The sequence below is a fragment of the Myotis myotis genome, unplaced genomic scaffold (assembly GCF_014108235.1).
Source record: "Myotis myotis isolate mMyoMyo1 unplaced genomic scaffold, mMyoMyo1.p scaffold_m19_p_2, whole genome shotgun sequence".
In the NCBI taxonomy this organism is placed as follows: domain Eukaryota; kingdom Metazoa; phylum Chordata; class Mammalia; order Chiroptera; family Vespertilionidae; genus Myotis; species Myotis myotis.
Genome location: NW_023416324.1, coordinates 9,900,654 through 9,928,518, shown reverse-complemented (window position 1 = coordinate 9,928,518; position 27,865 = coordinate 9,900,654). Strand labels below are relative to the sequence as shown.

At 45.5% G+C, this 27,865-nt stretch overlaps 1 protein-coding gene across 17 annotated transcripts in view; it reads left to right on the top strand.

Annotated features, from left to right (window-relative positions):
• The window catches only part of UBR4 (ubiquitin protein ligase E3 component n-recognin 4), a 125,082-nt gene that overhangs the window by 75,900 nt on the left and 21,317 nt on the right, over positions 1-27,865 (top strand). For 16 of the 17 annotated variants that reach the window (XR_004974000.1, XR_004974001.1, XM_036349204.1 and 13 more), the window contains 25 exons: positions 1,438-1,665; positions 2,460-2,538; positions 3,240-3,479; positions 4,274-4,442; positions 4,954-5,098; positions 6,146-6,231; positions 6,925-7,012; positions 7,276-7,469; positions 8,521-8,760; positions 9,146-9,284; positions 9,988-10,113; positions 10,221-10,349; positions 10,944-11,287; positions 13,131-13,221; positions 13,568-13,652; positions 13,821-13,948; positions 17,529-17,658; positions 17,782-17,939; positions 18,645-18,754; positions 19,372-19,513; positions 19,754-19,835; positions 20,147-20,320; positions 24,344-24,465; positions 25,386-25,583; positions 26,279-26,359. Coding sequence is in view for 14 of the 17 variants with exons in the window: in XM_036349204.1 (XP_036205097.1) it covers positions 1,438-1,665; positions 2,460-2,538; positions 3,240-3,479; positions 4,274-4,442; positions 4,954-5,098; positions 6,146-6,231; positions 6,925-7,012; positions 7,276-7,469; positions 8,521-8,760; positions 9,146-9,284; positions 9,988-10,113; positions 10,221-10,349; positions 10,944-11,287; positions 13,131-13,221; positions 13,568-13,652; positions 13,821-13,948; positions 17,529-17,658; positions 17,782-17,939; positions 18,645-18,754; positions 19,372-19,513; positions 19,754-19,835; positions 20,147-20,320; positions 24,344-24,465; positions 25,386-25,583; positions 26,279-26,359 (3,708 nt within the window). In the remaining 3 variants the exon portion in view is untranslated. Of the gene's footprint in view, positions 1-1,437; positions 1,666-2,459; positions 2,539-3,239; positions 3,480-4,273; positions 4,443-4,953; positions 5,099-6,145; positions 6,232-6,924; positions 7,013-7,275; positions 7,470-8,520; positions 8,761-9,145; positions 9,285-9,987; positions 10,114-10,220; positions 10,350-10,943; positions 11,288-13,130; positions 13,222-13,567; positions 13,653-13,820; positions 13,949-17,528; positions 17,659-17,781; positions 17,940-18,644; positions 18,755-19,371; positions 19,514-19,753; positions 19,836-20,146; positions 20,321-24,343; positions 24,466-25,385; positions 25,584-26,278; positions 26,360-27,865 lie in introns of those variants that run through there. The other variant, XR_004974002.1, reaches the window with a different exon arrangement.

Here is a 27,865-nt window from a genome sequence, read left to right as displayed (position 1 = left end):
CGTATACTAGTTAAATTAACAGAGATTTTAATATAGGGAACTGGTCAAATGGCCATTGAAATAGCAAAAAGATTGAAAGGGAATGCTGAGATACACAGAGATAGTAACTGCAAGCAGAGCTACCAGCAGCCTTGTGTGTGAAGAGGGAGGCCCAGTGGATCTCAGGAGGGTGCAGGAGCTCTGAGGAGAGGGGGAGTGTTGTGGTTGATTCTGGAAGTACTGAGAGAAGCTGGTGATTAACATTTGGTTTGCCCTTGAATACTGAAGAAATAACAGAGGCCTTCAGGGTGAGGGGCTGTTGCTAGGATAGCAGGCAAACAGGAAGAAGCAAGTCCCTTCTTTTCCTCCTGCTTTCCAGTGTCCCTCTAGTGCTCCCTATTGGCAGAACCTAAGAGGGAGCCAGTTGCAAAGAAACAATGCAGTTAGCATAATTCTGGACTGGACACCGCAGAGCAGCAGGGTATTATGGGGTGAGTTTGGAGCCAGCTGGGAGAGCATAGTTATTAACCACAGCAATTGTGAGATTAACTCTAGGATGAATAATCTGTTAGCAATCTCCAAATGACCATTTCAAGGTGTATATATGATCACCCTCACCTCTTTCCCCATCTCTTTCACCTGAGAGATTCGGAATGTTTTTTTTCCCTTGTATTTTCACTCGATGGGCCAGAGTGGAGGCCAGCTTCCCTATAGATTCCTAAGTATTCTGAGAAGGGGAGCAGTAATATTGCTGTATTTCCCTCTTTGACTTCTTTCTTTCTGTGCCTGTCTCCTGGCCCCTGTAAGGAATTCTAAAGTTCACCAGAGGCTAGCTTGGCCACAAGAAAATAGTTTGGTTTGTGTTTCTCACCAGTTTTTTTGATTTTGTTTCGTTAATTCTCACGAGGATATTTTTCCCATTGATTTTTAGAGAGAATGCAAGGGTAAGAGAAAGAGAAACATTGATTAGTTACTTCGCACATGTACTCTGACTGGGGCAGGAGAACCAGCAACCCAGGTACATGCCCTTGATAGGGAACTGAACCCGAGACCCTTCGGTGTGTGGGTCGATGCTCTATCCATTGGGTCACACCAGCCGGGGCCCTTACCAGTTTTTATTTTTACCTTTTTTTAAAAGAACTGCTATATTTTATTTATTTTTTTGTTAATCCTCACCTGAGGACATTCTTTCATTGATTTTTAGAGAGAGTAAAAGGGAAAAGACAGAGAGAAACATCAATGTGAGAGTGACACATTGATTGCATGCACCTGCAACCGAGGAATGTGCCCTTGACTGGAATCAAACCTGAGTCCGAGGGGCCGACACTCTATCCACTGGGTCAGACTGGCCAGGGCTATCACCAGTCTTCAATAACAGCTCATGGAAAGCCAGGGAGCTGAGGCTGGTACAGATATATAGTTCCAGAATCATTGACTGTGTTGTTTTTTCCCCTCAAGTACCTGATGATCCAGCAAACGCCATTTGTGCGCCGGCAAGTCCGCAAACTTCTGCTCTTCATCTGTGGATCAAAGGACAAGTACCGCCAGCTCCGAGATTTGCACACCTTGGACTCCCACGTGCGTGGGATCAAGAAGCTGCTAGAGGAACAGGGGATATTCCTCCGGGCAAGTGTGGTGACAGCCAGCTCAGGCTCCGCCTTGCAGTACGACACACTCATCAGCCTGGTAAGAGGAGGTGGAAGTGGATGGGTGGGGAGGCTATGTGATGAAGCTCAGCTGAGTAAGTAACCCAGATGGAGTTGTAGATAGGGCTTTTAGATATTTAGAGAACATCCTGGTCAGGGTTGGATCAGGGAAAATCTGTAATACCTGACTGGGTGCTACCCCACCATGTGTAGTTGGCTTCGGGGTCTGAGATTTTCCCCTTACATTCCCTCCCCTACCTGGCTGTGGTTCATCTCTTATGAGGAGGGGTGACTTGGATTTTTTACCTCTGTTATTTATTCATGTCATGGACAGGATCAACCTGAAATTTGTACATTTCTGATTTTTGTCCTTGAATGCTAAAGAAATGATGCCTTACTGCCTGAAGATAAATTGTTTGGACTTTGGGGAGTAAATTGAATATTTTTTATAGGAGCATCTAGAAGGAACAACTTCAGTATTAAAGACTCCTAATCTAATGTCCTTACTGTTGTGCTTTTAGTAAGAAAAAAGTAAACTTGTGTGGTTTTCCAAGTCATGGAAAAACATCTCTCCTGCTGCATTATTAAGCAGTCTGAAGGGTGCCTGGAAACAAAGGGCCGTTGTGTGGTGGGGAGTTGAACTTAGGAGGCGTGGCAAGAGCCTTGTGTGTGTGCCTTGGTCCCAGGTTCATCAGCGCACCAGATTAACTTTGCACAGAGGGCCGTGTTCTGTTTGCATCCAAACCAGATGATGACCCCTCAAGGCAGCAGGTGTGGTACCGGGTTGGCTGCTTGGCGGGGTTACTCATTTTTGGTGATTGGTTTCCATTTCAGATGGAGCACCTGAAAGCCTGTGCAGAGATTGCTGCCCAGCGAACCATCAACTGGCAGAAATTCTGCATCAAAGACGACTGTAAGCAGTGCTGCTCCTATTGATTGCATTATTCATTCATTCCTTCAGGAACTATTACTGAGGCTACTATATGCCAAGGACTAAGCTGTATGCTAGAGACATAAAGCCATGACCAAGATAGGTAGTCATGCACCACTTAACTTGGGCATTCTGGGAAGTGTGTCATTAGGCCAGTTCATTGTGCGAACATCATAGAATGTACTTATACAGATCTAGATGGTGTAGCCTTTACACACCTAGGCTCTGTGGTATATCACCGTCATATATGCAGTCCATTCTTGACCAAATCATTATGTGGCGCATGACAGTGTAGACAGAACTCTTGCCTAGCAAAGAAGACAAGTAAAAACTTAAAAGAGTGATAAGGGTCAGTAGATAAGATTTGGGGTGCTACAGGGGCACCAAGTAGGAGTATCTGACCTCTAGACTGATAGTAAAACTACAGAGGAGTGTATGGAGTCTACAGAATCATCTTATTCAAAGAAGTGTGGCTGGGAGCCATTCTCTACATAGTGTTACGATACTTGTCAGTATTTCCTCAGAGGATGTAAATTCTTCTTGGCAGCTCTCAGCAGAGAGAACTTAGAGAAGGAGCTGGTGGGAATAGGGCAGTCCTGACCATATGGAGAAGTTGCTCTAGTCCTTGCATGTAAGTTGAGTTGTCATCATCTTGGAGCTGAGCCCCTCTCCTCTGCCTGCAGCCGTCCTGTACTTCCTTCTCCAAGTCAGCTTCCTGGTGGATGAGGGGGTGTGTCCAGTGCTGCTGCAGCTGCTCTCCTGTGCTCTGTGCGGCAGCAGAGTGCTCGCCGCGCTGGCGGCCTCAACAGCATCCTCCAGTTCCTCCTCAGCCCCTGTGGCCTCCAGCTCTGGACAAGCCACGACACAGTCCAAGTCCTCCACTAAGAAGAGCAAGAAAGAAGAAAAGGAAAAGGAGAAAGAGGGTAAGAGACCAGGGTGATATATTCTAGTCTCTCCTGGAGCATAAGGTTTATTCTCTTCTGAAGTGTCTTTCATCCCGACTTAAAGGGGACCTAAAACCCAATGACCTCAGGGCTCTACTTTTGGTCTCATTTTCAGTTACATTGAAGGTGACACCTTGAACAGTGTGCCTTCTCATCCTAAGTGACTGTGATAGGAAAGGTCAAAGTAGACAACATTTTTACTAGGCCAAGTTCCTTTTTCTGTGAAATAATAACAATTGTTCTGTGGCAAGTTTGTCAAAGTGAAGTGAAATGTGCCCTGTAAACTGTTGAATGCTCTATAAATGTAACCTGTTTTACCTGACTTCTCACCATCAGAAATGCAAGTGCCTTTCTGCTTAACGCTTTTCATGGTCCTTGGTGACCCGAGACAGGTGATCAGGGGTGGAAAGCAAGGAATGTGTTCACATCCTCTCAATTAATTATTCAAATTTCTCTGTTCAAGTAGGTGTGTAGTAATATTGACTGTTTTTGGTAGCAAGCTTTCGAAAGGTTATTTCTCCTCCAGTGTAACTATGTTTGTTCAGTGCCAGGCGAATTATAGGCACTTTCTGCTTTTGGGGGGGTGCATTATTATATGTCTCTTTTGAGGTTGACCTTTTGTCTCCCAGGAAGCAACTGAAAGTTGTTTTCAAATTATAACCATTTAGCTCCAACATTTAGACGTGGACAGCCTCTCCTCCCTCTGTATATGCTAGTGCTGGCTGTGATACTCTAGACCACTTCCCCCTATTCTTCTTGCCTTGATCTTGCAGGTGAGAGCTCAGGCAGCCAGGAGGACCAGCTGTGCACAGCTCTGGTGAACCAACTGAACAAATTTGCAGATAAGGAAACCTTGGTCCAATTTCTGCGTTGCTTCCTGTTAGAGTCCAATTCTTCCTCGGTGCGCTGGCAGGCCCACTGCCTGACACTGCATATCTACAGGTAGGGTCCAGGGCGGTTTTAACAGTCTTCATGGATCTGGGACCAGAGTGGACGGTGTAGTTCTGGCTTGGTTTTATGTTACACGCTCACGGTCACAGTGTCAATATTTATACCAGCCTGAGCATCCTCTTAACTATTACAGATTTCTTCATTGAGTTATCTGATTTTTAGTATTAAACTGATGTTTTAAGCAAGAGATTATCTGTTTCCCACTAAGAAGGCTATGCTTCTAGAAATTTGTAAAATGATCAGGCTTGACTCGTTAGGCTAACAAAGCTTAGTTACTGCCATTGAGTAATGTTGGATGATGGGAATAGACCGCCTCCCGAAGACGGGAAAGGACTGTCCTACATCTGTTAGGATGGATTGTCAAAAGAGCAACAAAACCATTCAAACTTAACTCATAGTTATGGGGAAATAGCTACACCTAGAAAATAGTACCTGGGCCTTGTTGATAAAGAACCTCAGGGCTTTCTGCTGCTTGGTAATATGAACTGCCGTTTATCTACAGAAACTCTAGCAAATCTCAACAGGAGCTCCTGCTAGATCTGATGTGGTCCATATGGCCAGAACTCCCAGCCTATGGTCGTAAGGCTGCCCAGTTTGTGGATCTACTAGGATATTTCTCCTTGAAAACTCCACAAACAGAGAAAAAGGTAACAGTTGATTTATGATCAAAAGGGCTAACTTGTCATTTTAACCTTTTTTCCCTCTCTCTTTAAAAAACATATATATATATAGATTTCAGAGAGGAAGGGAGAGGGTGAGAAAGATAGAAACATCAGTGATGAGAGAGAATCATTGATCGGCTGCCTCCTGCACTCCCCTTACTGGGGACTGGGCCTGCAACCTGGGCATGTGTCGAACTGACCAGGAATCGAACTGTGACCTCCTGGTTCATAGGTCGACGTTCAACTGCTGAGCCACACCAGCCGGGCTAACCATTTTTCTCTTGAGTTAAGGACATTATGACCAACACCTAAAGGGGTGCATATATAAAACCTCTTGTAAAACACATACGCACTCCCAGTGTGTATACTATGTAGACAATATACACTAGCACATAAGCACAATCTGAAATTGGTGTAGCCAGTAGAAGTAGATCAAGCGGGAAGAAAATGCAACTCATTAAAATTGCTTGGGAAAGACAGTGCTTCTCTGGGTTTCTAACAGCTCTGATTACATTCCCCAGAGTGTTTCTGCAGTTTTATGACCTTTCAGTTTTTTAAAAAATATATTTTATTGAATTTTTACAGAGAGAAAGGGAGAGGGATAGAGAGTTAGAAACATTGATGAGAGAGAAACATCAATCAGCTGCCTCCTGCACACTTCCTATTAGGGATGTGCCCACAACCAAGGTACATGCCCTTGACCGGAGTAGAACCTGGGACCTTTCAGTCCGTAGGCCGACGCTCTATCCACTGAGCCAAACCGGTTAGGGCAGTTATATAACCTTTTCATGGCTTCTCCTTGAGAATCAAACTTGGTCTAAAAAGATGGACTATCATAAGATTGTGGGAACTTCTAAAGAAGATAGAATCCTTTAAACGATTAGGAATTAGGCCCAACTTTGTGTGATTCTGATGGAGGCTGAGAAGTCTGGTACTTCTGGGGCGGTATTATCTAGAAAGCAGAAGACAAGTCTTTTCCAGTCAGACTTCCCTGGGGCTTTAACTGTGGTCCTTTATTGACTTCTGTTTCAGTTGAAGGAATATTCACAGAAGGCTGTGGAGATTCTGCGGACTCAAAACCATATTCTGACCAACCATCCCAACTCCAACATTTACAAGTGAGCTCTGTTCTGCTTTCTCCCTATTGAAGCTCAGCCAAACTGCTCTCTCAACAGTGATTGGCTCTAACATGCGAATCAATGTGCCCCGTCTAGTTGGTCTTTGAATCCCTCCCTCGTAGCTGGGGCCTGGCACATAGAAGTTACTCAAAATATAATTGCTGAATTTGGGTTTGGTAAGCAGTCATTTTTTTAAAAAGATTTCTAGTTTCCAGAGTCTAAGTGTAAATAAAATAAGACAAGTTTACAGAAAATGGCTGCATTAAAAAAAACTTTTTGAAAGAGAACATTGGTTTAAACTGACAATTTATTGTTTCCAAGGTTTAATAGTGACTATTCTTTTTTTCCCTTATAACTTTATTGAGGTATAGTTTCCATAGGACAGAATTCACCTATTTTAAATATATAATTCAATGATGTTTACTATGTTTAATTGTGACTCTGAGTCAAACCGTAAACTTTTTAGGATTCCCCCTGACCTCGGGACAGCTCAGAAACAGGAAACTTCGATTTGAAATTTCCTTCCTATAACTTCTCAACCCTGTTGGCATTTCTCACATGTCTTTATGTTCTTACTAGGGTGGGGATTGCCTTGGGGAATATTGAGCCATGGCCTTTTCATGGCTTCTTTATGAAGCTCAGTGTTTCTAAGATGAAAATTTCCGTATATGCTGAGACTGGTTTCTTCTTTAGCACCTTGTCTGGCTTAGTGGAGTTTGATGGCTATTACCTGGAGAGTGATCCCTGCCTGGTGTGTAATAATCCAGAAGTGCCGTTTTGTGTAAGTGACATCTTCAACGTGGATGGTCCTGAGGCTCACAGAGCCAGTGGGTTTCTTACTTCCAGAGATTGGTTGTTACTGCATAGGTGTTCTCCTAATGCTTGGTCGCCAGGGGTATGAATCCTTACCTGCTACACTTGTTACCTTAAATAGAAATTTCATCCATGGATGAAGAGTGGGTTACAGTGATGAATTTTGAAGAAGACAGGATGAGCCGTTAGCCTTGAACTAATACAGTGTTTTGTGTGTCCTCTTGTGTTTAGTATATCAAGCTGTCTTCCATTAAAGTGGACACCCGGTACACCACCACCCAGCAGGTAGTGAAGCTCATTGGCAGCCACACCATCAGCAAAGTGACGGTGAAAATTGGAGACTTGAAGCGGACCAAGATGGTGCGAACTATCAACCTCTATTACAACAACCGAACTGTGCAGGCCATCGTGGAGCTGAAAAACAAGTACGGGCTCTTTGGACTTGGGGGTGGGGGGCGCTGGTAAGGCTTCCCACCTGTTGTTGCCTTTGATTGTTGGGATCCGGTAAAGTAGCGCATCCCTAGAGGTCCAGTATATCCTCTTATCCACTTCAGTCGTGACAGGGGGACAAAAGTAAAATGCCAGTTCCTAAGGATGTCAACAAAGGTTATTCTAAAATCATGTCCAGGGCGCCCTCGGGGTCAATGGAAGTTCATCAACAGCTTGCCTAGGGAGGGGAAGCTTAGTGAGGGGCACGCCAGGTTTCTCATACCCAGGTTAACCTAGAGCAGTTTCATTTTTATATAAAACGGTCCACATTGGGAAGCAGTTGTCATTTTTTGGATTTAGATGCTATTCTCTTGCTCACAGAGCAGGCAGTATTTCTCCAGAAGTTTTTCCAGTACACAGTCCTTCCCGTTTCTGCATGGTGCCTCCCTCTGTATGTGCTGACGTTGGGTCTTTCTAGCTCATCGATGCCAGTGTTTGAATCGGGGCAAGTCATACATGGGCTAAAGAAGGTACTAGCAGGTTACTAACAGTGCTGACTTTTACTGAGACAGATATCTTTTTTTTTTTTTTTTTTTAATATATTTTATTGATTTTTTTACAGAGAGGAAGGGAGAGGGATAGAGAGTTAGAAACATTGATGAGAGAGAAACATCGATCAGCTGCCTCCTACACCCCCCCCACTGGGAATGTGCCCGCAACCAAGGTACATGCCCTTGACTGGAATCAAACCTGGGACTTTTCAGTCTGCAGGCCGACGCTCTATCTACTGAGCCAAACCAGTCAGGGCCATATGGAACATCTTAAAGCACTTGTATGTTCTATCCTTTCTTATAGAGAAAGGGTAGTAGAAAGTATTTTAAAAATTAGGGTGCTATTATTTGCCAGATGTCCTGCTCTTAGAGTAACCACTTCATTGCCCTAGAAAAATATATAGGAACAATCTTTATCTCATCAGACCGTCATCACTGAGCCTTAAATGAGAGGCTGTCAGGTCTCTGTCCCTCTATCTGACACTGTCTCTCTTAGGCCTGCTCGCTGGCACAAAGCCAAGAAGGTTCAACTGACCCCTGGGCAGACAGAGGTGAAGATTGACCTGCCCTTGCCCATTGTGGCTTCCAATCTGATGATTGAGTTTGCAGACTTCTATGAAAACTACCAGGCTTCCACAGAGACCCTGCAGTGCCCACGCTGTAGTGCCTCCGTCCCTGCCAACCCAGGGGTGTGCGGCAACTGTGGAGAGAATGTCTACCAGTGTCACAAATGCAGGTAAATGAGTAGTTGTCGCCGGGCTAGGGCCATGAACATTCTTTGTATCTTTCTGTTAAGAGTCAGTGTGGGCAATTTCAGTGTCTGAGTTAGAGGATTATGGGTATGTAGAATGTGAAGTACAAAGGTAGAGAAGGAGGGAGACGGGGAAGAGTGGAGTGTGTGTGTGTGTGTGTGTGTGTGTGTGTGTGTGTGTGTATGTTTGCCCAACCTGTGATGGGTGGGGGGGGGGGGGTCTCTAAGTTTAGTTCTTGGTCTTCCTTTCTTGTTATCTGGTTGCTTAAGTCATAGAGAATAGACATGATAAAATCCGTTTCCTCCCTGGGTCATCCCTACACCACCAAACTTCTGCTGCTCCCCTGACCCAGACACTTTGGTTCTTCAGATCCATCAATTATGATGAAAAGGATCCCTTCCTCTGCAATGCCTGTGGCTTCTGTAAATATGCTCGCTTCGACTTCATGCTCTATGCCAAGCCTTGCTGTGCAGTGGATCCCATTGAGAATGAAGAAGACCGGAAGAAGGTGAGGCCACTTCTGTCCTAGACTCAGGCTTTGATCTGAGCTTTCTCTACAGCTGGTGTAGGATGTGTGCTTTCCCTTCAAGCCCCAATCTTCCTCAACTCAGGACTATTTTCAGGGCCAAGCTTTTGGGTGGAAGCAAATAATGAAGTGAGATCTATTGAAACACATGGTTGGCCTAGGATTTTGGAGATACGTTGGTAATAAACTAGAATATCTCAAGGGGCAAATAACTTTAGATTTGGAAAGGTGGAAAGGAACCGGGTGGCTTGCCATGCATTTTTTCCATGGACTGCTTCATACTGCAGCTGTGGGTCTTCCCTCAGTATTAAGACTATTCAGGGGCCACTTCTCAGCCAGCATGATGTGATGGGATTGGATTTTAGAGGAGTGAAAAGGGGAGGGCTTTGGAGTCAAAGGACCAAAATTCCAATTCCAGCTGTACATTTTAATACTGTGTGACCTGCCATAAACCACTTTCCAGCATTGCATGTTTATATGTATGTGGTATTATATATGTACATAGAATTTTATTAAAAATAATTAGAAATAAGGTGCCTGCCCCACAGGATTATTCTGAAGAAGAGAAAGAATGTATGGAGCACAGTACCTGCCCTATAGGAAGTGTTTCAGTGAACAGATCCCTCAGGGAAAGCCATCACAATGGAAAGCCTTTGTGCGCTCATCCATGTCTTTTCCTGTCTAGGCTGTTTCCAACATCAATACACTTTTGGACAAAGCTGATCGAGTATATCATCAGCTGATGGGACATCGGCCACAGCTGGAGAACCTGCTCTGCAAAGTGAATGAGGCAGCTCCTGAGAAGCCGCAGGTAATCCCAGATTGCAAGGGGCATTTGAAGAGGGTCATGATCAGAAGACTGTCCCAGGTAAGACGATCTCTCAGTGGAAGGCTGACAGCTTCCCTCTTGGATTGCAGGATGACTCGGGCTCGGCTGGGGGCATCAGCTCCACTTCAGCCAGTGTGAATCGTTACATCCTGCAGTTGGCTCAGGAGTACTGTGGAGATTGCAAGAACTCTTTCGATGAACTCTCCAAAATCATTCAGGTAGAGAAATGGGAGCGCTTTTAGAGTGTGCTATTGGGAATTGCTTTCAAAGCAGCCCTACTGCTCTTGTCCAGCAGTTCAGATCCTTGATGATGAGTTTTAAAAAATCCAGTGCCAAGATTCTATTTCCTTTTTTGACATATGCCATTTTGGCAGGCTAGACAACTCCCTTCAACCAGGATGGGCCATATAATGGTGGAATATTGATCTCCGTGGAATGGGAGGCTGCCTGTAGACGAGAGCAGCTAGTATCCTTGCCACCGAGATTGCTGGTGTGCCTTCTTTGCCACATGTACCTGCGGTTCTGACCTTTGTCTTTGTTCTTTTTGAGAATCTGACAATGGAATTAAAAGCATCTGCCTGTGATCAGAGGCTATTCTGACTCTGCCCCTTACCTTGGTCAAGCCAATCCCTCTAAGCCTGTTTCCATCTCTCTAAAATGGGGATAAAGTATCTAACTGGTGGGATTATCAAGAAGGTTAAATTAGAAATACATGTAAAAGTTTTTTTTCCAAACCAAAGCTTTCTAGTTAACTTCCTCTTCCTCCTTATTTTAATTGCTAATTTCTTTTTCTTTTGTCTTTTTTTCCTTAGAAAGTATTTGCTTCACGCAAAGAGTTGTTGGAATATGACCTACAGCAGAGGGAAGCGGCCACCAAGTCCTCCCGGACGTCTGTGCAGCCCACCTTCACTGCCAGCCAGTACCGGGCCCTATCCGTCCTGAGCTGTGGCCACACGTCCTCTACCAAGTGCTATGGCTGTGCCTCGGCCGTCACTGAACATTGTATCACCCTGCTCCGGGCCCTGGCCTCCAATCCAGCCCTGAGGCACATCCTCGTCTCCCAAGGCCTAATCCGGGAGCTCTTTGATTACAATCTCCGCCGAGGCTCTGCGGCCATGCGGGAGGAGGTCCGCCAGCTCATGTGCCTCTTGACTCGGTCAGTCTGCCTGCATCGTGGTGGGGCTAGTGATTCCTGCTGACACCAGGGTTGATGGCAGCAGTGATGCTGGGAACACTAGAGGGTGCAGAGAGTATGCTTCTCATTGCCAGACAGTTTGGCTAGTTTATCATGGAGGAGAAAATGGGGAACTGTCCAGGGTGTAGATCAGTGGTTCTCAAACCTTCCTAATGCCACGACCCTTTAATACAGTTCCTCATGTTGTGGTGACCCCCAACCATAAAACTATTTTCATTGCTACTTCATAACTGTAATTTTGCTACTGTTATGAATCGTAATGTAAATATCTGATATGCAGGATGTATTTAGGCGACCCCTGTGAAAGGGTTATTCGACCCCCAAAGGGGTCGCGACCCGCAGGTTGAGAACCGCTGGTGTAGATGAATGAACTTACGGATGTTTGAAACCCTGTGTAAGTAGTGTAATTGGCTTATACTGGGCTTGTTGGTTTCAGTGGGGTTTCCTGAGGAAATGGTCTCTGAGTTCTGGTGAGGGGGAGAAGGGAGTGACTGGGCACTTGAACTTAAAACTCACCCAAAAGAGGACAGTGGAGCCTAGTGGTTAAGAACTTGGACTCTGGGTCAGAAAGACCCAGGCTTAGTATCTGGTATTTTGTACTGTGGGCCTTAGACAAATTACTTAACTCCTAGAGCCCAAGTTTTCTTCATCTGAAAAATACTGACAATAGTGAATACCTTCAAGATTCATGGTGAGATGAAATGGAAATAATTCGTGTAATAACTCCTGTTTGTTGAGTACTTAAAGAATGCCGATACAGTGCCCAGAGCTGGATGTGGATATATACTGAGTATATAACAAACTCTGGGAAGGGTTGGGTGGTTGGTAAATATTGTATTGTTTATTCACTCATTTAGCAAATATTTATTGACCATCTGCTGAAAGCCAGGCACTGTGCTAGACTCTGAGGTTACAATGGTAAATGAAATGAAGTCCCAGTCCTCATGGAGCCTACATTCTAGAGGGGAGAACTGCATTGGACAGATAATTCCACAGCACAGTGTCAGGAGGCTAGATTGTGAGGAGACGTAAAGCTGGGGTGGTGACCCTCATTGTGGAAGAGGTTGCTGTGTAGGATAGGGTGGTCCAGGGAGACCTCTGAGGGTGTCATACTTGAGTAAAGAGCTGTGTAAAGTAGGAGCAAGCTGTGCTACATGCATAGGAAACACATGTGGAAGACTGAGAGGCAGGGCTGTGTCAGGAATGGAGGAGGAACAACAGGGAGGCCCATGTAGCTGGAGGGAAGCACCGTGGGGGAAACGGGGGAGTGGGAATTAGTGAGGGGTCTCTAGGGGCCAGATCCTGAAGGATTTTGTAGGCCATTTTAAGGACTTTGGATTTTATTTAGAAAGTGTTGGAAAGCAAGAAAGTGATATGATACAACTTAGTTTTTTGTGTGATAGTTAATGTAGACATTATTACAAAGGGGCATGGATGCCTTGTGGGAAATGGAGGCAGTTGGAGAAGATAAGGAAAGAGTTGTGGCCAAGACTTGAGTATGAATGCCTAGATCTGGCGACTGTGATACACCACCTGGTACTTGAGCGCTCTGCAGCCTGGGACATGGGTGGGGACACAATCTCCCCTATGTTGGTGCTGCTCCTCCCCAGTCGGTCTCCCAGGAAAGGCTGCTGTGACATGTGCTTTTTACTACACACAAGGGTCTTGTGGGCTAACCCTGTAGTTGCCCCTGGGAAGGCCAGGTAGCCCTAGACATCAATTTCCTCTTATTTGGGCTCCTTCAGGTGGGAAGAAGGGGCACAGCCAGTGGTGAGTAACGAGACCCTGTTTTTTGCTTCTGCAGAGACAATCCAGAAGCCACCCAGCAAATGAACGATCTGATCATTGGCAAAGTCTCCACAGCCCTGAAGGGCCACTGGGCCAATCCTGATCTGGTGAGCAGGACAGGTGTCCCCTCTGACTCCTCCCTCACTTTCCTTCTTCGTTCCCTCGCTTCCTCCCTGCCAGTCCCATTGTCATGACTGAACAGCATGTTTGCTGGCAGAGCTCATGTCCCAGAGTGATTTTGCCAGGTTAGACCCAAATCCACACAGAAAAGAGAAGTGGGTGGTCTGCCATCTGGAGTACAAGGGCCTCCCTCTCTCCCTTCTCTCTCTGATGATGCCACTTATGACCAAAAATGTTAGTTCTTAGTGCCTGGGTCAGAGTTCGGCCGTAGCCAGTCCTGGGATTGACTCTCAGATCCTTCTCTACTCATGCCTCTTCCCGTTGGCCTCCTAGGCAAGTAGCCTTCAGTATGAAATGCTGCTGCTGACAGATTCTATCTCGAAGGAGGACAGCTGCTGGGAGCTCCGTTTGCGCTGTGGTGAGTTTGGGGAAATCTGGTTAGGAGCTTTTCAGAGAAAGGAAAGGAGGCCTCAGGTGCAGTCCCAGCCACAGAGAGGAAGGGGTGGGGGGCCTACACTTGGACAGCCTTGTGGAGCAGGTGCGAGGTGTTTTATGTTCCTGACTCTGCCTTCCTTCCTGACCCTAGCTCTCAGCCTTTTCCTCATGGCTGTGAACATTAAGACCCCCGTGGTTGTTGAGAACATTACCCTCATGTGCCTGCGGATCTTACAGAAGCTGATTAAACCACCTGCTCCAACCAGCAAGAAGAACAAGGTACTGGGTGGGGAGTCTCTGAGGGAAGGTTAGGGTGGAAGCCCTCACCATGCCCCAGCCAGCACTGTGCTCTGCCCTATCTGAGCTCCCCTGACCTGGGGGAGGGGGCACCATTGCTTCCTTTGCCGCAGTTCAGCAGAGATGGGTTGGGGTTTTTGAGAAGGTTTCTCAGAGGAAAGTCAAGGGTAAAATAAGCACAAAAATATAGCCCGGCCAGCGTGGCTCAGTGATTGAGCATCGACATATGAGCCAGGAGGTCACAGTTCTATTCCCAGTCAGGGTACATGCCTGGGTTGCGGGCTGGATTCCCATTTGGGGGCATGAAGGAGGCAGCCAATCAATGATTCTCTCTCAGCATTGATGTCTCTATCTCTCTCCTCCTCTCTGAAATCAATAAAAATATTTTAAAAATACACACACACACGTACAGAGAACAAAGTGGTTGACGTGGAGGACTACCTCTTTCTGCCTTCACGACAGGTGACTTGCAGCTCCCGGACAGCGTGGTGTTCTTCCCGCCTCTGTGCCTCTGCCATGCGGTGTGTGCAGGGATGTCTTCCATTTACCAGTATCTGACCTTGGGAAGTTATTTAACTTAGTTCCTCACTTTTTCCATCTGTAAAATGGGATAGAGTGTCCACCTTGAAATGTTGCAAAGAATAAATGACTTAATGAAGATCAAATTCTCAGAGCAGAGTCTGGCCCAAGTTAGTCCTTAATAAATGTTAGCTGTGGCTGTATATTGTCTTCTCTGCCTAGAATGCTCCTTTGATCCTTAGCTGCTCCTCAGAAGATCCACTTCTCTGCTAGGCTGGCTGCAAGTGCCTTGAATCCAGGGACTCTCTTACTAATAATTTTTTATGTCCAGTACATAGTGTGTATCCAGCATATAATAGCCACTCAGTAAATTATTGTTAAGTGAATGAATAAAGCCAAGTTCTTACCCTAAAATAACTAGCCAAGCCACAGATCGACTTGCCTGTACCTGCTGTACACACTGCCGGGGTCCAACCCCAGCAGGTCCAGGGGTCCCCAAAGGTGTGGACGGAGTTAGTGAAGAAGGAATGACACGGAGAGGGCGTTCAGATGATCATCATAGCAAGGTTCTCTAGCCACGTTCTGGTCAAGATCTCCAGTGAGGTTCTGGTTAGGATCTCCAGCCAGGTTCTTTGTCCATGTTGTCTTGCTAGGTTCTCCAGCCAGGTTCTCCAGCCAGGTTCTGTAGCCAAGTTCCCTCGCTAGGTTCTCCAGCCAGGTTCTGTCCAGGTTCTCCAGCCAGGTTCAGTCACCAGGTTCTAGTCAGGTTCTCTTGCCAATTTCTGTAGTCAGGTTCAGTCCAGGATCTTTTGCCATGTTCTCTCCAGCGAAGTTCTTCTGTCTCTAGAGAACGTTCTGTGTAGGTTCTGTGCCTAGGTTCTGTCTCTCTTGGTTCCGTATTCTAAGTTCTGTCTCTTGCTGTCTTACTACATCTGTATTTATACCAGTTGATTCAATCCTACCAATCTCTATTACAAAGGTTAGGGCGTTTCTTATCTCCATTCCAGGGAGTAAAGATTATGTAGCTTAAGCATGATTGTTCGTAGTTAAAGTGATTAATTACCCACCTGGCACTAGTTAAGAGGTTTTATTCCCTCCCTAACTTCAGGGGAAAATCCCTACCTGGGGAAACAACCTTTCTCAGAGACCTTGGTTAAAACACATAGTGCCAAGAAGGTGAGCAAACATATTAAGAACAGTATGCCATATATGCCAGGTCCCTTGAAACAGCAAGGATGGACCGGCTCCCGGCAACACACTATAATTTTTCTCTCAGCCATGCCTGAGGCTAGCTGCCTGTAACCCTTAGTTGTGGTTCTTGGGCCATTCCAAGACCTGCTCCATCATGATAGAGTCCCTTGATGGGAGACAGAGCCTTCATTGCAGGAAGGTTGCTTTCAGAGTGGCAAACAGTAGGGAGGAGGCTGCTGTTGAACAGTTTACTACATTTCCTTTGTCCTGGGCTGCCGAGACAGTCCTCAGGAAAGACGGGACTGAGATACCATCCTTCCTTCCCTGTGATGAAGGTTTATTTCCCCTCAGACCTGATTCCCAGCAAGTGAAATTGGTTCTTGTTGCATAGAAGAACCTCATTCGCACATAACTCATTTTATCCACAGTGTAAGGTGAAATATTTCTCCAGAGTTCTTACCCTCTAAGGCCTGATGCTTAGTTATAGCCCAGAGAGAGCAGCCCACAATTCCCAAGACATTCAAGAAATCTGCAGCCAACATTATTTTTATAATTACCCTAAGTCACAATTTGCCCTTTGCACTCCATGGATGTTTGTGCCCATGGTGCAGTCACTGCTGGTAAGACTGCTGGTGTCTTAGCAGAAGAGGCAGCAGCACCAGCTTCACGGGCTCTTCACTGCCATGCAGTTTCATTTCAGAGCTTCCTGATTAAATTAGTGAATCTCGACTCTTGAGTACTGATCTCCTTACTGTTCAGTGGGACAGTGGGAAGTACGCACAAAGCGCTTCTGCGTCACTCCAAAGTGCAAGGTTGTCTTGAGGAAACGTGTGTGTGATTGTTGGAGATGCCAGCTGAACCAGTGCCTTTTCCGGAACCATCTGTGCTTGCAAGGACAACTGACAGGCAAATGTGGTTGCTCAGAATTGGTGCCAGGCAGACATTTTCTTGACAAATGAATAAAGTGAGCCTGTCACTTGAAGAGGAATTGATGTATTTTCCAAATGACCAGTGCATGTTACAGAATCATGCATAGGTAAAAGACGAATTTTAGTGTGATGGAATATGAAAAGTTTATTGATTGGTTTTAGATTCCACATTGCAGTCAGTCTTTAAGAACCTATAATTTGTTGAATTTCGGTATAGTATCAAAGAAAAAAATTCAAAATTAATTGGAAAGCTATAAATATTTTCTTCTCTTTCCCAGCTATATATCTGTGTAGGGCTAGGTGTTTTTCATATACTTAACCCAAACAGCATGTCACTACTGTTTGGAAGCAGAAGCCGATATGAGACTCCAGCTGTCTTATTAAGGCAGTCATTAAATTATTTTTAAAAATAGAAAACTGTGCCATTCCTTTCTCTAGATTACTTTTGTTTTGAAAAATGTAAAAAACGTCATTTAGATTAATAGGTAATGGGTTTTTTTAAGAGAGTAATGAGATCCTGAAGCCAAAAAGTTTGAGAACCACTGGCTTCGAGTTCTGGTTAGTAGTGGCCCTTTAAATTCTGGAGGCTGCCCAGTGACCCCTTGAAGATTTATGTTGGGAAACTGCCAGTCAGCTTGGGGATAGGAATTAGTGTATGTGACTATAGAATTGTCTGTAGGAGGCAGCTACATCTTACCTTGCACAATCAAATCAGTGGCCTTAATCTCAGTGTGAAGATGCTACTGCTAAATTATTGGCTCAGAATGCTTTAACAGGAACACGTATTTGGGATAAAGATGTGACTGTTGATCCTTCTGATCTTCTTGCCTTTGCACATGTCCCCTTGGGGTGCCAATGCCACTGTCGGAGCTGTGGCTCAAGTTGGCCTCACGCTTTCCCTTTGTTCCACTCTCCTCCTGTAGGATGTCCCCGTGGAGGCCCTCACTACAGTCAAGCCTTACTGCAATGAGATCCATGCCCAGGCTCAGCTGTGGCTCAAGAGAGACCCCAAGGCATCCTATGAAGCCTGGAAGAAGTGTCTTCCTATCAGAGGTGTGCTTGTTTCTTCAAGACTGGGGAAATCAGTCCCTCCAACCCCTGTCCTGACAGCCCTAAATCCCCCCTCTTCTGTCACTTTCTTTTCCTTATTTCCCCCTGTACCCTTTTGCCTTCCAGGGGTAGATGGCAATGGGAAGTCCCCAAGCAAGTCGGAGCTCCACCATCTCTATCTGACTGAGAAGTACGTGTGGAGGTGGAAGCAGTTCCTGAGTCGTCGGGGAAAGAGGACCTCCCCCTTGGATCTCAAACTGGGCCACAACAACTGGCTCCGGCAAGTGAGTGACGCCGCCCCGCTGCCCGGCCCCAGCTATGAGCACCTCCCCACATTTACTCTGCTTCTGTTCTTTCTCTTGGCTTTCTTGTAAAGGAACCTGCGGCCAACATTATTTTTATAATTACCTTAAGTGACAGTTTGCCTTTCAAATAGGGAGTGGGTTGAGGGTCTTGGTTGCAGCCACTACTGGCCAGAGCAGAATTTCTCTGCCCTTCTCTTCAAGCTCGTCCTGCTCTCTGCTCCCTCCCTGATCACTTAATTGACAGAGCCGCAGCGCCCACAGTCCTCTTTCTCCTTCCATCTTTCCTATCTTCTGCTGACCTCTCCCTCTTCTTCCTAGCTAATGTTTTAAAGGATTAACGTAATTATTGTCTATTGATAGTAAAATGAAAAATACTTGACATAGAGGTGTTCCCGAAATAGAATTGTAGAAGTGTTTACTGGGGAAAATACCTGCTTGTCTTTTTCCCAGTTCAGTCATCTTAGGTATATTCTCCAAATTACTTGATGGAGAAAATCTCCATGAAGAAGAAGGCTCCTTAGCAGCCTCTTTCCCAGTCTGGCAGTCAGATCTCATGTTAGCGGGTGATTTTTGCCTTTAACCTTTTCTCAGACGACTTCTCGGGATGGGTGGTAGTTGACTGCCGTACTGGGGGCCTGGCGAGAGGCTGTCATCTGAGCCAGGCTTTCCTCTTGGGCCCTGCAGGTGCTCTTTACTCCAGCAACGCAGGCAGCACGGCAGGCAGCCTGTACCATTGTGGAAGCTCTAGCCACCATTCCCAGCCGCAAGCAGCAGGTCCTTGACCTCCTCACCAGGTACTATTTGAGGGTGGGATGGGGAGAGTGGTCAGACTTCATCTGCCTTTTCTGCTTTCCCAGGGGAATCCATAGATAGGCGTGATGGGAGGCACAGCTAAGACCACAGAAACAAAACAGTATTAAAAAGCTGAGTTTTAGTGGTAGTAGTAGTAGTAATAGAGCACCAGCACCAGCTTATGAGCACATAAAGAAAGCTTGGCATGCATCATCGTGTTTATCTTTGAAGCAACCTGGGCTTAAAGGGGTTAATTAACTTCTCCACCAGAGGGCAGCCTTTGAGTTCAGGCAGTCTAATTTCAAAGCCTTCATTATTGAAATTATGGTACACTTGCCCATTAAGTGATTCAGTCAAAAATAGTTTCGCTGCCCAAGTAATCCCTATTCATGTTTTGGTGCTTGTTTCAGATGAGTATCGTTTATTGCATCCCGCTCCCTGTTGTGTGCTCTGGGTTTTCCCAGTGGGAAGGTTGGGTTTTCTCAGGGGCCTTTCCTCCGACCTGGAAGGAAGAGGGAGCGAGGACAGCAGGAGACCAGAGAGATGGAAGGAGCGTGAGGGACTAGTTGACTGTTGGAGCTGTTTGCGTCTCTCAGTGCCGTGTCTGTCTCCATGGCAGTTACCTGGACGAACTGAGCGTAGCTGGCGAGTGTGCCGCCGAGTACTTGGCTCTCTACCAGAAGCTCATCACTTCCGCTCACTGGAAAGTCTACCTGGCAGCGCGGGGAGTCCTGCCCTATGTGGGCAACCTCATCACCAAGGTATCCCTTCCTGCAGCCAGGAGAGCTCTTCCCAATGTTTAAGCAATCCCTTAACATCAATGCAATTGCCCTTGGCTTCTTGGAAAGGAGTTTGGCAAAGATTCAGCTTGAGGGATCATTGGAATAAAACAGTGGTGACTACGGAGTGTCTTTGGTTGATGCTGAAAGCTCTGGACTGGTGGTGGAGGCGACGAGTGTTGGCAGTGCTGTCACACTAACTGTGCTTATCGTCCTGTTTAGGAAATAGCCCGCTTGCTGGCCCTGGAGGAGGCAACCCTGAGCACTGATCTGCAGCAGGGCTATGCCCTCAAGAGTCTCACAGGTAGAGAAAGCCTCCAGACCTTTCCTTTAGGGCACCCTGGGTGCAGTTTGGGGACTGACTCTTAGTTCCTTGGGTGCTGAGGTTGACCATATGCACATTTAAGCTCTGCATTTTTTCCTTCATCTATGGGTTTACTGTTTTGAGCTCCTGTTCTCTGTTGACTGATATACTCCTTGAGCACCTGCTCTGTGCCAACCACAAAGATAGTTTTTTTCTGCTTTTGAGTTGCTCGTTATCTTTTGAAGACACTGACCTTCCTTGCTTATATTCTCATTCAGAGCTTTTGCAGCAACTTTTTCCTGTCTCCACAGGCCTGCTTTCCTCGTTTGTCGAGGTGGAATCCATCAAGAGGCACTTTAAAAGTCGCTTGGTGGGTACTGTGCTGAATGGGTACCTGTGCCTGCGAAAGCTGGTGGTGCAGAGGACCAAGCTGATCGATGAGACCCAGGATATGCTGCTGGAGATGCTGGAGGACATGACCACAGGTAGCACTGCCAGGGGCCTGGAGCCCAAGACCCCCGTGTCCCTTCTGGGTCTGCCTGGGCACATTAGTCCAATTTCCCTGAGTTCTGCAGAGCCAGAGGAGGGGTACAAACATGTCCACGCATTCAAGTAGAAGAGGAGGAAAAACTTCTCTCAAGAGAAGACTGGTTCTTGGAGTAAAATTCCAGAGCTGGGCTCAGTCAATTTGGACTTTTTATATTGTTCTTAGAGCAGAAATAACCTGAAGCTTCTCAAGTTAGTGTCTTTCATTGGTTACGGAAAATCCTTAGCCATTATCCCTGGTCCCTGGGAACTCCCTCACTCTGTCATCCATATTTCTTCCCCTCTCTTTCATAGTGTTTGCCTCCCCATGTCTTTATGCTGATTTTGGATGATTTTCTCTATTCTATTGTTCAATTTATTAATTTTTTTCTATACTCCATGCTACCTTTTTAATCTACCCAGTGTGTTCTTACAGTTCTATGTAGATTTTATAACCTTCCGGCTTTTTATTGACATTTCCCATCCCTTTTATACTCTTTCAACACATCAAATATATTCCTGTGCCTGATAATTCTAAAATTTGAAATATTTATTGATCTGATTTGTCTGTGTGTTACTTTGGCTCTTATGGTACCTTAAACTTTTTTGTATTTTATGATTATTTATTTATTTATTTACTGTGGTTTGAGGATTTGTCTGTGGAAATTCTTCAAGACTGGAGTCTAAGAATTTTTTTTTTTTTTAATTTTAATAATATTTTTATTTAACCCAGTATATCCAAAAGACTATCACTTCCACATATAATCAATATAAAAATTATTAATGAAATATTTACATTCATTTTTTCCCATATGAAGCCAAATGTATTTTACATTTAAAGCACATCTTTTTTTTTTTTAATATATTTTTTATTGATTAAGATATTACATATGTGTCCTTGTCCCCACGTTACCCTCTACCCCCCACCCCCCCCCCACCCCCGCTCATGCCCTCACCACCCCCGTTGTCCATGACCATTGGTTAGGCCTATATGCTTGCATATAAGTCCTTTGGTTGATCTTTCCCCCTTACCCCCACCCTCCCCTACCTTCCCTCCAAGTCCCGACAGTCCAATCAATGCCTCTCCGTCTCTGGATCAGTCCTTGTTCATCAGCTTATGTTGTTCATTATATTCCACAAATGAGTGAGATCCTGTGGTATTTATCCGCTCTCAAGTTCCATCCATGCTGTGGCAAATGGTAAGAGTTCCTTTTTCTTCTTCCTCTTCTTAAAGAATACCTTTCAGCATTTCATATAATGCTGGTTTGGTGGTGATGAACTCCTTTAGCTTTTTCTTATCCGTGAAGCTCTTTATCTGACCTTCTATTCTGAATGATAGCTTTGCTGGATAAAGTAATCTTGGTTGCAGGTTCTTGCTATTCATCACTTTGAATATTTCTTGCCAGTCTCTTCTGGCCTGCATGGTTTCTGTTGAGAAATCAGCTGACAGTCGTATGGGTACTCCCTTGTAGGTCACTGACTGTCTTTCTCTTGCTGCTTTTAAGATTCTCTCTTTATCTTTTGCTCTTGGCATTTTAATTATGATGTGTCTTGGTGTGGTCCTCCTTGGATTCCTTTTGTTTGGGGTTCTCTGCGCTTCCTGGACTTGTAAGTCCATTTCTTTCACCAGGTAGGGGAAGTTTTCTGTCATTATTTCTTCAAAAAGGTTTTCAATATCTTGCCCTCTCTCTCCTTCTGGTACCCCTATAATTCTGATGTTGGTACGCTTGAAGTTGTCCCAGAGGTTCCTTACACTATCTTCATATTTTTGGAATCTCTTTTCTTTTTTCTTTTTCGGTTGGGTATTTTTTGTTTCTTTGTATTTCAAATCTTTGACTTGATTCTTGGGATCCTCTTGTCTGCTGCTGGATCTCTGTAAATTATTCTTTATTTCAGTCAGTGTATGCTTAATTTCTAGTTGGTCCTTTTTCATGTCCTCCATGGTCTCCCTATACTTATTGAGGGATTCATTAAATTTATCGGCGGTTTCCATAAAATTCTTGAAAAACCTTATAACCGTGGCCTTAAACTCTATATCCAATCGTTTGCTTTCCTCCATTTCTGCCATTTGTGACCTGTTTCTTTGTCTCCGCATTTTGGCAGCTTCCCTGTGTTGATAGAGTGGCCCTGTGCGCCAGGTGTCCTGTAGGGCCCAGTAGCTCAGCCTCCCCAGTTACCTGGGGTGGACACTCTTGGTGCACTCTTGGTGCCTTGGTTGTTGTAGAATCACTGGGAGGAATTGACCTCCAGGCCAATTGGCTGTGAGAATCAGCTGTGTCTAAAGTGGGAGAACTTCTGTGCTGAAGACACCCTTCTGGGGCAAGACTTGCTTCAGTGGGGCTTTGGTGCTCACTGAGTCTGCTCCCTGAGTGCGTCCCTTATGGATCTGAGGAGTTGCAGTCTGGATGGACCCCCTCTGACCACTGGGTACAGTGGCTCCTGGATCTAAGGAGGTGCTAATTCAGCCTCTGCCTGAGGCCACACAGCAGGAGCCACGAAGAGGCTCAGCTGTGAAGAGGCTCAGCTGTGAAGCAATGCAAGCCGCTGCGGGGCCTTGGGCCTTCTCTTGGAAGTTCCAGGTCTGCCTGGTTCGGCTGCAGTTAGGTACATTCAGAGCCGTAGGGAGTTTGTGATTCAAAAAGACAGCCGCGTCCTCAGGCGCCACCCCCTTTCCTCGCGCCGCCGTACCTCTGCACTTCACCTCCGCAGCGCCTCTGGCTCTCAGCGTGCTTTTCTTTCCTTCTAGTTGTGGAATTTACACTCAGCCAGCCTTCCTGTTGTTCTGGATGATGTTTGCTCAGTCCTTTGCGGTAATTTTCAATTGTTGTGTGAGGCGATAATTTCCCGGTGTTTACCTATGCCGCCATCTTAGTTGCCAAGAATTTTTTTTTTTAAGAGAGTATTTGTAACTGCTTCTGTGAGGCATCTCAGGGCACTGCCATCCCAGGGCTGCCTTCAGCAAAGTTCTAAACTTTGGGTTTTCAGACCTCTGAGGTAGTGTGAGTCACAAACCTTTGAATGGCTGAGTTAGCAGAGATTTTTTTTCCTCCCTCTACTCAATGATACATTTTAAGGGAAGACAATTTTCTGTCAGTTATTTGCCTGGGAGAAAAGGCGAGGCATTTCTAGTTGAACCTTAAACCAAGGTATAGCTCTTTTATGGCACCAGATTTATGTGTGCACAGGGCATTCCTGCTAGACTTTCCACCCTGGCAGATCTGGGGCTTTGTATCCGGCTCTCAGATCTTGGCAGGTTATGGAAACCAAAGTTCAAGGCAAAAGCAACCTCAGTATTTTGCTAACTTTCCTGGGTTCCTGATTTCTCTTAAATTTTGGCCTTTGATTATTTGCTAGTGTGACAGTTCACTGATACCTTCTTATTCAATATTTTAAGTTATTTTTAAGTGGTGAGAAGTGGGGAGTAGGTCAGGGGATATAGTCTGCTATATTACCAGACGCGGAGGTCCTTCTATTGCCATTTCATTATGCCATGCTTGGCTCATTTGTGGCCTTGTCACTTGGACTCTTTCCAACAGGTATTTCTTCTTTGTATGACTTGAAAGTATGTCTTCGGCTTATAGAAGGCAATCCAACTAATCATTGAGAATGAAGCTTATAACATCCCTTTGATTTGACTGAAATACAGTAGGATCATGTTAAAATGTCAAATATTTGACATTTTGCGGTACCTGTATTGGTCAAGCAATGCGAGGTTATAATTCTGAAAGGAAGACATGGACACAACTGATCATGATGTATGGTGTTGGCTTGGGTATTAAAGCTTTCAAACAGAATGTGGTGGAGAATAAAAATGAATCAGCTTCAAGTGTCCAGTTGAACTGTTGATATTGCCGTGTAGGGCATTTAAAAACTTACCAGGCAGAAAGACTCTGTCACTGATGATACTTCACTTAAAACATCGTCCTGGTTTCTGTGTGTGAATTGCTTTCCCTAACTGACTTGACTGTTTTGATTTCTGGCAGGTACAGAATCAGAAACCAAGGCCTTCATGGCTGTGTGCATTGAGACAGCCAAGCGCTACAATCTGGATGACTACCGGACTCCTGTCTTCATCTTTGAGAGGCTCTGCAGCATCATTTATCCCGTAAGCAGTGCTACTTCCCAGGGCCTCGGGCGTCTGCCGTGAAACCTCTGGGTGATCCATTGTAGTCATGGGCAGTCTTGCCGGCTGTGGGCCATCTAGTTAACATTTTAGAAACCACCACTGACATAAAACCAGAAGCAACCCCATAATTTGCCTGATCTTAATGATAGAAAATCCTTCCTTGAAAGACCTTCCTTGAGCTTATTTTCTAGATATAAGGTAAGATCAGCCTTTTAAAAAAACTAGGTCTAACCTCACACTGCATATCAATCCAATATGCTGTGAAAGAACAATATTGAGCTGGAGTATAAAGAAATGTTCACACCCTCTTCCCCCGTTTTGAGTACACATGCATGAATATTTGTTCCCTGGCCTGAGCTGTGGAGAAGCATAGTGTGACCCAAAGATCCTCTCTTGTTATCGAGAAAGGATGAAAAACACCAGTATCCTCAGTTATTGATGAGAGGTCATTGGGAGTGGGCATGCCTGATGCTCTGTAATATAAAGGAGACCCTTTTCTTGACTCGAGGGCCACCAGTAACAGAGTCACTGGCCCCAAATCGGTCAGCATCACATGAGACGAACAGGCGGGGAAAGCCCCCTCTTTCTCATTTCAGTAACACAGCTTTCATGTCACTCCTCACCTGCTTACTTAGGTTTCTCTCCTAGCCCACCCTTGAGTTTCAGAGGAGATGCTTGGTATTTATGATAGTTTGAATTGTATTTGGATTTTTGGAATCACCCCGAGCTTCCTATTTTTTATATCTTTAAATGTGTAGGGAACTGGATGAGTCTGGTGTGTTTCCCTTAGAGTGCTCATGGAACACTCAGGCAGTATGGTATAAACCTAAAAGGCTGCTGCCATCCCTCTACACATACCTTTATGCCATCCCTTCTGATGCCTCCTCTCTGCCCTTTAGGAGGAAAATGAAGTCACTGAGTTCTTTGTGACCCTGGAGAAGGACCCCCAACAAGAAGACTTCTTACAGGGCAGGATGCCTGGCAACCCGTACAGCAGCAACGAGCCAGGCATCGGGCCACTTATGAGGGATATAAAGAACAAGATTTGCCAGGACTGTGACTTGGTGGCTCTCCTGGAGGACGACAGTGGGATGGAGGTAACAAGCATGGGACAGAGCTGCCATGGCTAAGAACATGGGCTGACAGGAAATCCAAGTTCCTCCCTTTAGTGGCTGGTTAACGTTGGACAGCTAGCTTGCCTCAGCTTTCTCATCTATAACGGGGGCCAGTGACTCCCACTTACCTGATGTAAAGGTTAATTACCTGTAAAGGGCTCTGCCCCAGGCCTGGCATGAGGTAAGCAAAGGATTAGTGGCTGTCACTTGTCATGGGATAGACGTTTAGTACTCTTGTTGCTCTGGCAAAGGCTTCCCAGTGATTCCCAGTTAATTTCTCTGAACACTGGCACGTGAGCTCTGGTGCAGATTCCTGGCTCTGATCCTGGCACCTTCTGGCAGATAGCCTCTAGGGGTCTGGTGTTAATATATACATAGTGAAAGCAGGTTGGGTGAAATAGCGAACATGGCTTTTTCTGGTGCTGAGCCTGAAGGTCTTCAGGAGGGGTTTTTAGCTCAGAATTCCAATGGTTTGGGTTAAGGGTGTTTGCAACCCAAGAAATTGTGCATAAAATTTTGTGTTGTGCACACACGTGCATGTTTTAGAGAGGGAGAGTTGATCTTCAACACATAAAAGTTATGAATTAGGAACCATTGCTATAAAGTGCCCTTTGATCTTGAAATTGACTTGCCTTACAATTACCTGGAATAACAGCCTCATCTACTTCTCTGTTCAGCTTCTCGTGAACAATAAAATCATTAGTTTGGACCTTCCTGTGGCCGAAGTTTATAAGAAGGTCTGGTGTACCACGAATGAGGTATGTGCTTGTTTTCCTGCTTGGAGGTGTGATTTTATTTTCTGATGTGTGCAGACTTGTACCAGGAGGAGCCGCTTCGGCCATCACTTATCCAGCTTGTAGCAGCTCTTAAGAAGCTGCCCATCCTCTGACTGTGGTTGTGGAGAGAACCAGGCATCTTGCCCTCTGTTTGAAGCATTTGGCTAGTGAAGTGGAAGAGCTTCAGGAGAGGATGAGTGTTTTCTGCTGTGCAGCCAGGCTGGGCAAAGTCTGAGGAAGCACTGTGATGGGGAACGCCTGCTCTCATACTGTTCTGTGCAGGCACCTCATGACTGAAATGAATCCTCAGCTTTTGGGGGCCTGCTCAATTATCAGAACATTTTCCCAGTGGCTGTGTCAGGGGAGCATAATTTCTGTTCCACTAGTCGGGGCGTTGAGGAGGGAAAAGGAAATGAAGGAAGCATAGCTCTCTGGTCCTTTTGGCCACTGCAGTACTATCTGCTCATGCAAGTTGTAGATATTTTCCTCCCACCCTCCTCTTTTCTTAATCTCTCTGTTCCTTCCCCTTCATTTCTTTCTTGACTTCCCATTCCTTTTCATCTCTTGTCTCTCTTAGGGATTTTTAGTATAGGAATCAAATAGTTAATCCCAGCAACTAGTATCCCAGTGAAGCACCGCTTCACTAAGACTTTTCTAGACTTATTCCCACATACTTTTGTAGAATTTAAGAAACCAGGTTGATGGTGTGCCATTGGACATGTCGGCCTTTAACTTGTTGCATATTTTTGCTTCTCTCTCTCCCACTGTGCTGGGAGTCCTGGACACTGTTTACTGTTGGTCAGCTGCCAGCTGCGTAGATCTAGTGCCGTGGACTGCCCCACCCAGTGCATCTCTTGTCACTGACAACTCAAAACAGAATGATGCAGATGTAATCCCTGATGCACATAAAAAGTTATGGTCAAGCTTCTGTGGGTGCCTTTGTAAATGGTGGTATGGAACCCAAAGAATACACACAGGTATCTCCCCCTTTGAACCATGAGGCAAGACAGAAGTTGAGGATCATTTAGCCTTCACATTAGTGTGCTTAATCCACTGAGGGGTTGTTCTGACAAAGTCCAGAGTTTGTGGCAGCTTTTTATCTGGGCTTCATCGACTTCCCTTCTTCCCTCATAAACAGCCCATCGCTTTATTTTTATTTTTTGAAATTTATCTTTATTGTTGAAAGTATTACAGATGTCCCCCCCCCCCCCCCATGAGCCGCCCTCTCACCCCCTCCTATACCCTCCCCAGACCTTCCCCGCAACGGCCCATCTTTTAGCTACTGACTGGAGCCTGTCCTGTTTTCTAAGCCTCTTTCTGTCCATGATCTATGGCTGTTCTCTCTCTCAGCCTCCATAGCTGAGAAGTGGCCTTTGACAGCTTTTCTCTTCCAGGTTTTCTCTCCTGATGCTGAGCATGGCTTAGAGGCAGCCATCATTTCGTATAGTGTGACCTCAAGCCCCATTTCTCACCTCCAAAACGAGGATA